We start from the raw sequence: 16403 nt of genomic DNA on the forward strand, positions 1-16403 counted from the left end.
ATAAGTCAACTTTTATAACAAATGTGTGTATAATACGATACAGCTTATTCTCCGTGAGATGCAATCAAGAAATCTGTTGTAAATTCATTTTCTCCGTCTCTCTCCTTTGCTATGTCTCTCTTCCTCCCTTTTCCCACTTCATCCTCCTTCTCCGCTAAATTTTACCATTACGTTCTACATTACATAAATATTATTATATTTTTAGATTGAACGAACCCCATAATTAATTTTTCATATTATAACTGATACTTCTGACTGCTAATGATCTTAGAACAAGTATATATGTTTGTATGTATATGTTTACATGTTAGGCCCTGCCTGAGTAATGTCAACGTCCTGGGCCACGATTTTCACGTCTTTATAATATGTCTATTCACTATGTGAAGGAAAGATTCCTTGTTATCTTATTTTGTATTGTTATATTGTTACATTGTATATGCTTTTCTATGGAAATAAATACTACTTATATATTTAGTTTTAATGTCAACATTTCTATCATCATTATACTGTGTATACACTACTTTAAATTGTTATATTTTGTGTATGTTGTATAGTTAAAAACTAATGTGATTTGCATGTTTTGCAGAAGAAAAGGGATTCAATTCCATTCAATAATAATTAAACAAATAATAATGATAATAATAATAGCAATAAATACATCAACATCAATAATAATGATATTAACAGTAATAATGATTATGATAATAACAATAACCAATATAGTGATAATAAGATATTACAAATAATAATAGAGATAATACATTTTGATGAAAATGGATGTAGGTTTTTACGAAAGTGTCACTATAATTATGGTTATATGGGAGCGTATGGCCATTTTTGTTATCATGGATATCCATTTCTAACTGACCACCATATTTCTTTTTGGCACAGCATGGCAATTGTGTAATTATGCCTCACTTTATTTAGGGTCACCAGACGATCGCTTCTGCCGTCAGTTGTTCAAACCACAATGCTCTTTTACAGAAATGTACTTGTCTAATTTAAATCTATGATGTATATTGAGTGACGACTTGCATTTACGCACCCGGCAGCAATCCTGTAAGACTGACCTCGTAAAAAAAACCTGCTCATATTATCATTCCATTGATAACTCAGTTCTCTCGCTCCCATATGCTTAATACACGGACCACCATTTTCCCATATACAATGGGTTAATGTCATGGTCTTTCCCTGTCTGAGTATTGTCTAGACGACGAAAGCAATATGATTGGCTGGTGAATTATCCAATAGGAAGACGCAGCATGCATAATGTTTGGCGAATTATACTGGTACTGGTAGCAAATTTAGAAGTATATCCTCGAATAAAGTTTTGCGTAAGAGCATTCCGGCTTTGCTCGCTGCCAAGTTAGGACCAGGGACCAAGAAACAGCTCCGATAATACAACTTTATCTGCTGTCGATCTTTTGGAAGTTGGTTTTGCGGACCAGATAGACCATGGTGGTCCCTCTTTTGAGCGCCCTCCTGGTGGCTCTTGTAGCCTCATGTTGTGCTTCTTCACCCGAAGGCGGTAAGACACATAACTATCCCCATTACGAATGTATTAAGACATGTTAGACATGGACAAAATCATGCATGTCAAAGTTATATCTGTTCCATGTCGGTCTTTTATTGAATTTGTTTATTTATGTTTTGATGATGTTTTTGTTTTGGTTAACGCTATCCTGCTGGCTTTGGTAGCCACATATTGTGCTACTTCGCATACGGTAGGTGAGATTTCCATGTGGAGAAAAAACAATCACCAAGTTGAATTATACATGTATCAATATTCTCAAATTAGTTTTTGGAATGATTAGCTCGACGACATCTCGGTACGGTTTTGTTTCTTACTTTTAAATGTTCCCCTATAACTCTTTAACTGCCATTCAACCGTCAAAGATAATCTCGTTATATTTGTATGATTTTAAATGGAAAGTTTATTTTTTGACACGTATAATTCGATAAAACTTCTACAATTGTGTTTTGATATAATTTGCCTTTGCCTTTTCGAGGAGTTGCGTCTACTTAATATGCTTTTTATTGCGTTTTTGTTTTGTTTATAGTAATAGCATTATTATTTCCTGTCCTGTATAATTCCGTGTGTACACTTTCGTTTGAATATTATTTGCCTTTTAGGTTGGGTTTATAGATTATATACTACTATTTCTTTCTTGTTTTGCTTCGTGTGTTTCTGTTTTAAAATAATCCTACAATGTTGAAATAATATTTCAATACTTTACGTAGATTCGTGCGGCCTTTTGTGGCCGATATGTGTGGAAATCCATGCGAATGGGGTACATCCCCCTCCTAATTAGATTTATACAGTGGGCCATCTTTTCTAATCGATGGTGTTTGATTAAATCCCCTAGAAAAATTACTCAAAACCGACCCTTGTTGCTTGTAACACAATTTTGGACCAAACAAGACACTACGAAAGTGATTATCCCCCTTTCTTTTGTGGCTTGTAAGAAATGAAACTGAAATGCAATAGGAATGTTTCCCCTCCACGTGAAAAAAAAAATCTAATTTCGCCTCTGCAGTTTTGGGCCATATTCATTTCTGCATCCGAGTTAAACAAAAAATATAGGTGAGGAAGAAAATGAGTCTTTTCCATTGTAAGCTGATGTTGGAGTGTATATCACTATATTTTAAACTTACGCATTAGCAAAACCACAGCTTGCCTTCCGCTTACCGGAAATTTCAACGTACTGGCAATAGGCGCAACTTGATATTTCTCTTATAGCCTAAATACATTTTCGGACTATGATTTTGGACTATGTTAACTGCTCGTTGAAGTGTTTGAAGATGAAAATAAAGACAACACAAAAGCCAATTGTATATGATATGTTATGATGCAAACAGACATTATTCATATGTTATGCTTTTAGCAACAGTACCCGATGACCGTGCAGTAAATTTTAGGTGTAGAAAAGGTGGATATGCGTTGAAATATGCACTTGCTAAGACAACATAAGTATATTAAGCGGCCGTTGCAAAATACTCGGGTAAGGACAAATTTAGTTTTGTATTACTTATCTGCGTGTTCTAGTTAAACTTGCAACAAAATCATGGGAAAAAAATTGGATCATGAGTGTAAATGCATTTCAAAAGACTATAAGGAATTATAATTGAGGCTTTTCATCAAAGTGATTAACTTTAATAACTCAAGTCTTCTTTAAATCTTATCCTGCCACAGGGCTAATCCCCATTGTGCCAAGCCACAAGTCCCCCCAGTGCCAAATTTATAACGAGATAATAGGATTAACGCGATGGTACTACCAATAGCGCGTGCAAAACACTAGGCACAGTCCAATGGGCATGAACAATAATTGCTATTACGAATGCGTGCAATCATGCAAGAAGCAGAGTAACAGTAGCTTGCTCGTGTGTACAAAGCACTATAACAATAGCGTGCATGCAACCACAATGCAGGCTATGAGTTTAACAAAGAGATAAAGTATCAATAAATACAAAATCATTTCCACACGTCGTTTTCTTGGTCTGGAATATTTACTGACCGGACAAATTTTTGAAAATGAAAAAAGAAAACTGCCATATACACATGCAAATTTACAGAATAGCAGGGTTTGCGCGATTTCAATCGCTGTGATTCCCCCCCCCCCCCCCCCCAAAAAAAAAAAAAAAAAAAATATATATATATATATATATATATATATAGATATAGGAGTTGGAAGGTTACACTTTATTGGTACGAGTTATACAGACTGTTTCGCCAGAAGGCTCATCAGTAACTAAATACATAATACAATCATGGCGAAGTTAAAAACACTCATGTGTAGTCAGGCAAGAATACAAAAGAGACACAAATAATACCCAAGTACACTGTTAAAACAAGTATTAAAAAACTGCGGGTTAAAAAATTGTTGATTAAAAAACGCTCAACCATGGTTAAAAATGTAGTGTTGATTAAAATGTACTTTTAATCTTGCGTTGGTTAAAAACAGTGTTGATCAAAATTATTCCTTTTAACCTATGTTGGTTAAATCTAAGTCGTTGGCAAAAATTGTAACCCAGCATGGATTAAAAACAAAATTCCGACAGTAATGATAGCCCGCTTCCGGTTAAGTTTAATCAATGTTGATTAAAGTACTGGTCACGTGACCCAACGGAACGATATCGAAGCGCGTAGCTAGCGATCGCTCGACATACAAATAAAGTACATGCAAAGTACATGCAGTTTACGCGTGCGACAAAATTAACAATGGAGGTTGTCGCGAGGACCTGAGAAATGGGGGTTTAGACGGTCTTATCTCCGTGTTTTCAGGTCAGAAATTATTTTAATATTATCATCATCAATTCTAAGATTGTAAGGAAGAAGTGAAATAAGGTTCTTGCTCAAATCAAAAACGATTTTTTTTTTTTTCCCCTAGGCTGTACGTAGCTCAACCAATAAGTAACATTTTACTTGCACCGTGCACCTGGCTCTCTCGTAAGCACACACACACTCATCAGTCTGCAAGAATCTTCAACCGTGAAGGAGGCAGACCCAATTACAGAAGGAGAAGTGTAGGCCTATTACGGATCACCTACCCAAATTGCATGCATGAATAATAATCTTATTTTTTCAAATCTAATTGTATCTAATTGTTTAAAACAATTAAATATAAAATAAGATGTCATCATAAAGTGAAACGTCTTTATGCATGCAATTTGGGTAGGTCATCCGTTACACTTACTGGCTGAGCTACAACCTACGGGCCGGGACACAAAGCGTTTTTAATTTGAGCAAGAACCTTATTTCACTTCTTCCTTACAATCTTAGCATTGATGATAATCATATTAAACAATTTCTTACCTACAAACACGAGGATAATACCTCCAAACCCCCGTAAGTTTAACCAACAGTGGTTATAACTGTAACAACAACCCACTAAAGTTTAACCAACATCGTGTGAATCAAAAAAGAATTAACCTACAATGTTTACAATTTTAACCAACGACCTATGTAAGTTTAACCAACATCATGTGAATCAGCCCCGAACAAAGCATAAATAACCAACAAAAGATTAAATTTTTAATCAACAAATGGTTAAAGTTTAATCAACATCATTTTAACCAACATTGAGCAAATTTTTTTAACCAATAATTGATTAAAAATTTTTATCAACCACAGGTTAAATTTTAATCAACAGGCTGTTGGTAAAAGTTTAACCAACGATTGTGTGATTCACCTGGTAATCCGTGGTTGATTAAAATTTTAACCAACTTGATTAAAAATGTTAATACTTGTTCTAACAGTGTAAGGGCGAACGCAATAATACAATAGTGGAATTAAGTGGTTTAAGGGTAAGGGGAAAGGTCATGGTGGTACAGGGGGGGGGGGGGGTTAACCATATTCAGAGGGTAACTCTGCATAGTCACTCTGCCAATTATCCGTTGTGCTACTCTCGTACTGTCTAACTTCTTCTTATCTTTTTGAGTTGCATTCCCAAGATAGCATAATGTTGTATGTAGCTACACTAGTACTCTCTATCAATGATCTGTAGAATAGAATCAGAATTGTTTTGTCTACATGCATCTTTCTCATCATTCTCAAGAAGTACATTCTCTGATTGCACTTTTTTCTAAGCAAGGTAACATTCGATGACCAGTCGAGTGAATCAGATACCATTGTTCCCAAGTACTTATAACTGTCAACTCAATAAGCGGTGGTCTTGCTTGTGGACTTCTCCGAAAATCAATAATAATTTCCTTTATCTTCGAGACGTTCAACTTGAGATAGTAACCATTAAATCTGCATTTCAAAATCATATTTACACCAGCCGTAGAATTCCTCAAAGCCAATTTTTACGAAAATCCTTTTAGGCGTTATCATCGCGTGTACGTACGTATGTGTGGTCGGATAGACGGACAACTATGAAACATACAGGCTTCCCAGCCCCCTTTGGTGTTTGAGACATAACCATTAGCCGAGTTTATTTGCTACAACATCAAAATCAATACTATCATCAGTATTTTCTTCTTCTTCTTGTTCTTTCTCCTCCTCATCATTATTGTCACCTCCATGACTATTATAATCAACAACCACATCATATTAAAAGTACTTGTGATCATAAAGGTCTCGATTTGTGTTCACGACGATGTCAACAGTTCTTCATTCATATTCATATTCATATTTATTTCATTTCCAACAGAAAGGTAAACAAAGATATTACATTTGATTTCATACATAATTCATTTTTTTTCAAGAAACAATACAATAAACTTTGCACATAATAAAATTATTACAAGAATTTCTTAATTTCTGAGGAAATGGGGGGGGGGGATCAACTAAAAAGCGGAAGTCACCGTCACTTATACACATAAACCCACTTCCACACCCACACAATAAACACACACACGCACACGCACACACACGCACACATACGCACACACACTGAATATGACCTTGGCTGTTTGGTTGTGTGTATATGCATACATATGTCATGATATGAAGTTATGCCACTTATTGCTTTGACAATTGGCCGCAAAACCCATAGTAACCAAAGAGCCTTTTCTGCGTAGAACGGGAGAGAGAGAGAGATATAGTGTGAAACATACGAAATATACGGGAGCATGGATTACAAATTACAGCTCAGTTCAGTCTAAGTTTATTTTCATATTTCATATGTTGTATAATACATTACTACAATCGGCATGTTATATATATTTTGTTAAATATATATTTAGACAAACCAAGAGAATAATACATCAGACTAAGTTAAATAAAGGGAGAAATATGATGGAGCCTAAAGAGAAAGCCATGCCTGTAGGTCATAGGCTCCAGAACTTATAGTCTTGTGTATATTGAATAACGTAATACGATTAAATTGGAACTTATTTTAAGGAAAAGGTAAACATTGGTTATATAGTTAGCAAGACTTGTGTGACATTATCACTGATTACTAGTATACGATACTGATCTCTCTATTACAGCGATACCAACGTTCAATTTGGAAGATGTCTCCCAAACGCATGTCGCTGATGGCAGCGTACGTCTGGCCGATGGACCAACAGAACTGGAAGGTCGTGTAGAGATCTTCTACAATGGCTCATGGTTTGCAGTTTGCGATGGTATCTGGCGTATTGAAGAAGCCGATGTGGTTTGTCGACAGCTAGGGTTTGAAGCAGCTATTGCACCAATATGCTGTTCACGGTATGGATACACCGATCTCCCAGCGATCTTCAACCGCGTCGAGTGCGCTGGGTCGGAGGACAATCTCCTCACATGCCCGCATACTGAGGCAGGCTTTGGTAACTGCCAGAGCTACAGTCACGCTGGCGTCGTATGCAGAAGTAAGTGTCGAGGGTTCAGAGACACAAAGACGAAACTCCATATTTTGCCAAAATGAGTATTTGAAAACAAAATGTTCAGAAAATGTGGGCTTTCCCATTATAAACACAAACACTTAACCCCGCCCAACGCTCCATTGAAGTCAAAGGCTAGTGAAACATAGACCTGACTCCTTAATGCCCAAGTGCTCAGTGACACTTAAACCACTTCTTACGAACACACACATACTAATGCAATCACACTGACTTTTTGAAATTTACTGGATACCAATTAAGCTCCTGTGTGCATAGAGAGAGGTAATGTCGCTTAAATACTGAAATTAAACCGAATAAATGGTCGCCGTCGATGGACTGGCTTTCTTGCAATGTTTATGTTGAATTAATGTTGTTCAGTGTTTAAATACTTTTTGTTAAAGATACATTATCTACAAAAATTCTTGCGTACATGGAAGCTCATAATACTTGACCAAATTAAATTTCAATTGATTGTTTATCTCTTCTTTATTTTTACAGGAGAACTGACACCTTGCCCTCTCCCGGTTGGACCAACCATTGATTGGGACGCTGCGTATCAATGTATAAACCCTTACTACCAACAATTCGTGAATAACTACAGCCCTCAGGTTCCTGGGGAGGTCTCTCCTTTCCTCACTATAGCAAACCTCATCGATGCTGTCGGAGCCGTTTGGGATTCTGACAGCCTGGTCCAAGGCATGGGCCACCTCTGCCGATTGGTAGCGCCACGGCTGGCGGATCCAGGTCCTGATGTCTTCCGTGGGGTGTGCGACCCCGTGCTGACAGCTCTGTCCAATGGAACTGATCTAGACAGCGAGCAAATATGTAGATTCGTCTACTCAATTGCAATGCCCAGACCTTACACCGGAGCGCCCTACACACCTGATACCAGCATTCCCTATACACCAAGCACTGAAACTCCTCGGACACCAGGAGGATCCTCCACTGATTATCCCATCTCTTTTTCCTCCTTCACTCCAATCATTTGCTTCTTTTCCAGTGAGTACCTATCCTACCTAGGCCCTCCTTTCGGTGTCGATGCCTTTCGGAACTTAGACATCGTCACTCTCCTGCCCCAAGCTGTCGAAAACGTGCTGAACATCACCTCATACGACGAGGACACTGTATGCTCGGCTGTGGGTCACCTGACTAGCAGAGAATACGCACCACGTGATATTGCCATAGATTTCATGGCCGAACTATTGGCAGACCTCTACCCAGCAGCTAATGAGATCTGCACAAATTGGGACGACATTATCGAAACCATTCTTTCAGAGTCCAGCAGCTACTTCTACAGCTTCGATGTTGGAGTCATGGTGGACGAAATACCCGCCCTCATTGCGCTTTTGACCGACTATCCCGACAGGGAAACGCTTTGTCTTTCTATCCGCACTGCGACTCTTCTTGGTGAAGACGCCGTGTATGCTTCCGCAAGATCAATGGTTGAAAGTATGCTGAATGTTCTGACGACTCAGGAAAAATGCGTTTCTCTAATCGACAGTACTCTGACTGTTATCACTGATACTTCAGATGAGATTACTCTCGGTGATTTAGAACAGTATGATCTTCCATTTTACACGGGATTCGATGATGTACAAGGGATTTGCCAGTACCTAGAGACATCTTTCGGTCCTAGATGTAAGTCCACTTTAAAGGATACACTGATGATAACATTTTCCATTTAGAAAAGGGACGTTTTGGGAGGTGGTCCGACAATAGCTCGTGGCCTTATTTCATCAAAATATAGGTTATGATTAGAATGGCAAATGGGTTTTTAGTTTAGGCTGAGTGTAAGACAGAGGTATTTAAGAAAAGTAGGAAGTTTGGAAAAATTACTGTGTAGCAATTGTTGCAGGAGAATGTGTCGGACAAATTTTAAGAAAATCTAAATTTTAAAAATATCTCGATTCTTAAAATGATTCCAAGGACAATGAATATCAATGAGCAGATGATGACCAATTATAAGAGCCGTTATCATTTTATTCTATGGCGAAGACATTTGGCCTTTACAAGAGACTGGTCCTAGGCGATGGTTTTAAAAGTACGATGCATGACTAGTTTCTCTAAGAAAAAATATTAAGAATCTACATAGCACATAGTTATATACGCTGGGTCAAAATACATGTTCTCTGCATATTTGTCCAAGTAATCGAAATTATTAGATAATACGATCGCTTATACTTTCTCGTCACAAGGTCAATTTCAATATCCTATTGTATATCTCCAAGAAATCATGTTCATATTTTTCAAAACTTAATTGTTTTGTTCGCATATTTCAATAGGTAATGGTCAAAACTATTGAAATTGCGTTTTTTTTTTTCTCTCTTTCCAATACCCTTCAAAGACCCTCCACTTCAGGTCCGGCTTGTTGGTGGAGGGACCCCAAATGAAGGTCGAGTCGAAGTACGATACGCAGGCGAATGGGGAACTGTCTGTGACGATGAATTCGACAATGACGATGCCAAAGTGGTGTGTCGGCAACTGGGTTACCGTGGTGAAGCCGTTAGTCTTGGAAACCAGACTCCCGGTACAGGTGAAATCCTTCTGGACGATGTCGGGTGCCTGGGAGTTGAGTCTAACCTCGGACAATGCCCAAATGCTGGGATTACCGTCCATAATTGCGCTCACACTGAGGATGTCAGCGTGACCTGCGGCTTTGAAGGTACAGTTCATCATATCATTAGGGACTTTTAGATTCACACAAAGACAATGGGGATTGCTACGGTCGACGTCCTTTTAATGCACTGCCTTGAACGAACGTCACACGTATCAGTCCACGCAAATCTAGAAGTCCCTAATGACATGAGTCGATTTACGCAATTTACGATTTTTGTTTTCAACTTGTCTCTCCATCTCTCTCTCTCTCTTTCAGTCTAGTTGCCACATCTGTTTACGATGGAGATCATGCCATTCCACAATTCTCTGCTTTAGTCTTCGTGAAAGGCTCTTTTCCCCGTTCTTTCACTCCTCTCTCAGCAAGTCATCTAAGCAGAGTATCCAACCATCAGCAACATACCATTCTTCTGCTTCTTTCGGTGCTCATTTTCCCTTTCATCATTCTTGTCAATGCCAGATTACTCGAACCGCCTTTTTGGATCGAGTGTCTCATGAATCTCATCTTAAGAATCCTTATCGCATGAGCCAGTTTTCCTTCCACATCCGCTCTTCGCTACACTTCTTCGTTACTCTTTACAAATAAGTTGGGTTGCTAACAAGTAATAGTCTTTTTAAAAACAAACACGATCATTTGAAATTTGTCTAAATCTTGTGAAGCATAATGTAAGATTAACGTTATTTGTTTGTGTTAAATTGTATCACGCCCAACACCTCTTTTTGCCTCATACACCATCAGTGACACTTGGGCCAACGCTCTCTACGACAGACATTTTACTTACCCGACTGGTTGGTGGCAGCACAGAGAACGAAGGACGTCTCGAAGTATTCTACCAAGGCCAATGGGGAACAGTCTGTGATGATCGGTGGACTGCGAGCGCTACGGATGTTGCCTGTCGTTCTCTTGGCTTCCAGGGTGGCGAGGGCTTCTCCTGTTGCGCAGAGTACGGCAGAGGTATGGGTCCAATCGTCCTTGATGACGTTATCTGTACTGGGGAGGAAGATAGCATCGCGTCGTGCAGTCACAGTAGACCATTAATTCATGACTGCAGGCATTCGGAGGACGTCAGTATCTCTTGTATCCCAAATGGTAAGGACGTTATCATTCCATATCTGCGGTATGACTTGTATGAATTTGTATTGCAATATCCAGTTATCAGAAGTATTCATCTATAAAAGAAAAACCAATACCACATATGGATGTCGAACTACAATGTATTTGACTGTTACACTAATGCAGTGAAGAAGTCGATCGACATTTGACGCCGCTTCATTCAAAATTGCCCTGTTCAAAGCCTTTTTTTTTAAAGTACCCTATCCCCCCCCCCTGTTTTCGACAACTTGCGAATAATATAGACAGAGTACCATAGACGTAATTTGATAACATGGTAAGTTAGTAAGTAAAATAAATGTAGTACTTCGTAGGTTAATAGGGTTGTGATGGTTACGCCTCAATTGTTTTGTTGTCAAAAATATATATATATATCATTTAAACAATAAGCATATATTTCATTATTATCCAAAGTCTTCGAAATAAGTGTGTGGATTAAAAAAAGAAAAGACAACGGCTCTGTCGTTTTCTTCATCTTGTGATTCTAGGTGGCGGCACAGGAGCTGTTCGTCTGGTTGGTGGAAGCAACGAAGCAGAGGGAAGGGTTGAAATTCGGTATAACGGAGTCTGGGGAACTATCTGTGATGACTCGTGGGATATCACCGATGCCAGTGTTGTCTGCCGCATGCTAGGATTCCAGGGGGCTTCTGGTGCTCCAGGATCAGCTCAATTCGGACAAGGCACTGGTCCCATCCAACTAGATAACGTTGGCTGTTCAGGAGATGAGGAAACTATCTTTGACTGTGAACACCCTGGTTTTGGTGCTCACAATTGTGGTCATTATGAAGATGCCGGAGTAGTTTGCACTGCTTCAGCAGGTACAGGTAAATATCAGCTTTGTACTGAAAGGAATAAACAAGGTTACATGTCGTTTTCCCAAATGTAGACAATTTCGAAGGTTCGTTACTCTGGAGGTTCTTAATTCCAAAGGTTCAATTCTATGATGGTTCCTAATTTCGAAAGTTCGTAATTCCGAAAATGACATGAAACCCTGTTTTGCTATTGGAATCAAAAACCTTCGTTATGCCGTACTATCTAATTTTCGGAATTATAAACCTTCGGATATACGACATTTCTAAAAAGCGCATCAAATGTTCGGAAGTACATGTATAAACCGTATTTCATTTTCAGAATTATGAGCCTGCTGATTTGGGATTATCATATTTATGTTTCGAATTTACAAACCTTTTGAATTATGAACTTTCATAAAAACCAAATTTCGGAAAAGGAGGTTGCATAAGGTTCAACCCTTACTTGTAAAATGTACTCCCTTTTCCCCAAATCAGGTTCCAATTGTACTGATACTTCAAATAAACTTAAATATCAAAATATATATTGTACATAGACTTGTCCTTTTGCAGTAAAAGCAGGTTTATCATCATGTAAACAATTTAGGTACTATGGCATATCAAATATCTATTTTGAAATATATCTGTATTCTATAAACGAGAAAATATTTTATTGGGAGACCACTAGTATTGCCAAAGCCTTTGCTGAGAATATTTGTAACTTTCATTCCGGTGTCCTATATGTTATCTATTATCGTGTACATAACTTCAATATTTTGTTTAAAAAATAACTGAGCAAATTGTTTCGCAGTTTGCGACAGACGAAGAATTTGTATTGTTTCGACGCGGTAGTCTTAATTGTTTCTGTATCGTATTAGAGAATGGTATTACGTATTATAATTTGATTTAATGTTTTAGATGTACGTCTGGTTGGTGGAAGCAACGAAGCAGAGGGAAGGGTTGAAATCCAGTATAACGGAGTCTGGGGAACTATCTGTGATGACTCATGGGGTATCACCGATGCCAATGTTGTCTGTCGCATGCTAGGATTCCAGGGAGCTTCTGGAGCTCCAGGATCAGCTCGATTTGGACAAGGCACTGGTCCCATTCAACTAGATGACGTAGGCTGTACAGGAGCTGAGCAGACTATCTTTGACTGTGCCCACCCTGCTTTTGGTGTTCACAATTGTGCTCATTATGAAGATGCCGGAGTAGTTTGCATTCCTTCAGCAGGTACAAGACAAGTTAAATAGTCGTTATCAGACTTATACCCACAATTTTAAATAAAGGTTCCATCTCATTTTCCCGAATTTACATAATTCTATGTTTCGTTACTCTGTATATTCGTTATGCCGAAAATACTTTTCGGTAATGGTCCATGATTTTGTAGGTTCGTAATTCGGGAAGTGAAATAGGGTTACTATCGTAAAAAACAAAGTTCTGAAAAGGAAGGTTTCCAATAATCAACGCTTATATGTAACACGTATAACCTTTTCCGAAATCAGGATCCAATTGTACTTATACTTCAACTCAGTTCAAATATCAAAAATGGTTTATAAATCAAATCAAAACCATATCTCTTACATAGACTTTTCATTTTTTCACAAAAAGCAGACCGATTATCAATACCGACATGACACAATTGCATATTTAATATCATTTGTTTAATACATCTATTCATTTGTTTATATACATACAAATTATTATAATAAGAGGGCAATAGTATTCCTAGATCCTTGGGTGAGAACATTTGTAATTTCAAATCGTGTGTCCAGGATTTATCCTTACCCAAATTATACAGAACTTGAGTACTTTGTTCAAAAGGAACTGAACAACCTTTTTACGCAGGTTATGATAGACACATAATTTTCGTTATTATTCGTTTGACGCGATGCTCATAATTATTACGTTTCATTTTTTTCAAAATAAAGAGAAGGGTTATGAGTATTAGCATTTCATTTAATCTTTCAGCTGTTCGTCTGGTTGATGGAAGCAATGAAGCAGAGGGAAGAGTTGAAATTCAGCATAACGGAGTCTGGGGAACTATCTGTGATGACTCATGGGGTATCGAGGATGCCGATGTTGTCTGCCGCATGCTAGGATTCCAGGGGGCTTCTGGAGCTCCAGGATCAGCTCGATTCGGACAAGGCACTGGTCCCATTCAACTAGATGAAGTTGGCTGTACAGGAGATGAGCAGACTATCTTTGACTGTGCACACCCTGCTTTCGGTGTTCACGATTGTTCTCATTATGAAGATGCCGGAGTAGTTTGCGTTGATACATCAAACTGAATCACTAGAACACTCGGCTCTCTCCTTCCGTTGTAACTGATTGGTGGTGTGCAAGTGAACCACTGGGTTTTCCTCCTGTTCTTATACAAATAATGCACTGGAGGCTTAACATACAAAAGTGGTGACTCTTCCCTAATCGGGGCCTCCATTTACCGTCCGTCTTTATCCATAAGTAACAGTTTCAAGTCCCCTTTGACGAGATTAAGTAAAACAGAACAATTACTAAAATTAAAACACATTTATGATAGTATGAATATGCCAATGGCTCTTTTTTATGTTCTGGTAGCAAACGTTTCATACTAATAGGTTTATTCGTATTTTGGTATATTAAGGGGATTTAATCTTTCGAAATAAAATAATGTCGGGTTTAATGGTTTTTAACTAATTGTGATGAGGGATAAATTCTCATGTGTGGTGATGGATACATTTCATGAAACTCTTTGAACATATATCTAGTTGGCTACGAGTATGAAATGTGCGATTTCATTTAGACCGAAACCGATTAGAAATATCTCTTATAGGAAAATCATAAATTCATGGCAAACTATAGAAAAAGACCGAATAATCAGGGAAGCATAATGTTAACAATTTGAATGAAATCGGATAACAAACTAGAAATGTCAGATGTTTGAGAAATGCTATCACTACATGTATGGGCTCTACAAAGTGACTAAATCGGTATCGTTTAAGTATAGTGGCGGACAACTTTCCTATTTGTTTCAACACACAAGAAGACTCATATTTCAATTCTTCGAAAATGTATGACTTAGAATTGTCTTTTCTCTTTATAGAACCAGTAATAATACACTGACAAAATAACCTATTTGAAATCCTCAAAGCTGTAGTGATATCATATTGCAAACAATCTTTACTTTCTTATTATTGGTCCGATTTATTTCAAACTTTCGCTATTCTTTTCTCTCTGATTTTTTCCGTTTGTATTTCTAATGAATTTATTCTAAGGGTTGGATTGCCCTTTCGTGGTTGATATAAATTAATAATTGTGTTTGTAGATGTTTGCAAATATACGAAATAAGGCCAAACCATATGTCCCCATGTATTTGACTAGATCCTTGCCCTTTTATTTGAAATATTGCAGTATAAAATTGACATTAAAATAATGCTTTTCTCTCGAATGTGGGTAACATTTCAAACACAAAATATTAATTATTGCAATAGGTATTACATCTGTTGGATATTTTTCTGTTATTAACTTTAAGATTCTTCGATCTACAATTTCAAACTATTTATAATGATGATAAGACACACATGGGTGTTGTTAATCTCCAATATTATAAGTAGAGTATGACAGATTCCAATATTCTAACTTGCAGTATACAACATCTAATGGCATTTTGGGCAAATATCTCAGTCAGTCCCTTCTTCGTTATTTAAGAATTTTAATCTCAATATCTTGTATCTTTCGGGTATTTTTTACCCTTTTTAAATTCTCAATTAAGAGCATAATTTTACGTCATTTACAGTCATTACTTATGTTTTTCAAAAAAAGGAATGGAGAAGGTAGCTGTTGGGTAAAATATAACTTTGAGAATTATGATGATTTGTATGAAATGTATTAATTTTATTTTACTTGTTTGCATGAGTGAAGGAATAAAATTGTCATGAATCGGATTATTTACCATTAGTGTGAAGTGCTTTATTGCTTTCATTTTATTGGGTTCTCCAGCAAGAATGTATTGTAAGGTGTAAAGATAAGTTCGATTCATTTCTAAATCAATATTTATTTACAATATACAAAGTTAAAGAAGAAGACCGAAATAGAAGAACCTGGTAAGAGATAAGGTGGAAATATAATATTGTTGAAATTGAGAAGGAAATACACATGTTTATAAGAGATGAATAATATCTTAGTGAGTATAAAGGGATTTTATTAACAAGTGGGACGATGAAATACGCTGAAGAGAGAAAGTATGAACCAACTAAGGCTTATACAGAATGATAGAGAGATAGTGGGAAAGAGTGGGTGAGTGAGTGGAAGATACGTAGAGTGTTTGTTTATGACGTTCTGTATCCCATATGCAGTACGAGGTATTTTATGATCACAATGGAAGATATGAGAAAATACTCTTCAAAGCAAAAAAACACCAGAAGTAGCAACTGTATGTTGATGCTTCGATTATTTATTACGTTTCGAATGTAATCTTACACACAAAAAAAATTGTGTAAGTTTACTCATAAACAAGTGTTAATTTACTGACACTATAATGACACACTAAATGAGTAAAATTTACTCATCCAATTTAGTTTTTTCTCTTGGTACTCACCATGTTAGTT

At 37.3% G+C, this 16403-nt stretch overlaps 1 protein-coding gene across 2 annotated transcripts; it reads left to right on the plus strand.

Annotated features, from left to right (window-relative positions):
- Positions 1-1356: 1356 nt before the first annotated feature.
- On the plus strand, positions 1357-15740 carry LOC580245 (deleted in malignant brain tumors 1 protein). 2 transcript variants are annotated; one of them, XM_011679483.2, is made up of 8 exons: positions 1357-1528; positions 6934-7293; positions 7804-8943; positions 9650-9967; positions 10658-11008; positions 11518-11853; positions 12736-13050; positions 13789-15740. In XM_011679483.2, the coding sequence occupies exons 1-8, from the start codon at positions 1456-1458 to the stop codon at positions 14106-14108; spliced, it is 3213 nt and encodes a 1070-aa protein (XP_011677785.2). In that variant the 5' UTR covers positions 1357-1455; the 3' UTR covers positions 14109-15740. The 2 variants fall into 2 exon arrangements, with proteins under 2 accessions (XP_011677785.2, XP_030845072.1); XM_030989212.1 differs by having other exon boundaries at positions 11518-11847.
- The last annotated feature ends 663 nt before the right edge of the window (positions 15741-16403 follow it).

This window comes from Strongylocentrotus purpuratus, unplaced genomic scaffold, assembly GCF_000002235.5.
Source record: "Strongylocentrotus purpuratus isolate Spur 01 unplaced genomic scaffold, Spur_5.0 spur5_scaffold_18, whole genome shotgun sequence".
NCBI classification, from domain to species: Eukaryota; Metazoa; Echinodermata; class Echinoidea; order Camarodonta; family Strongylocentrotidae; genus Strongylocentrotus; species Strongylocentrotus purpuratus.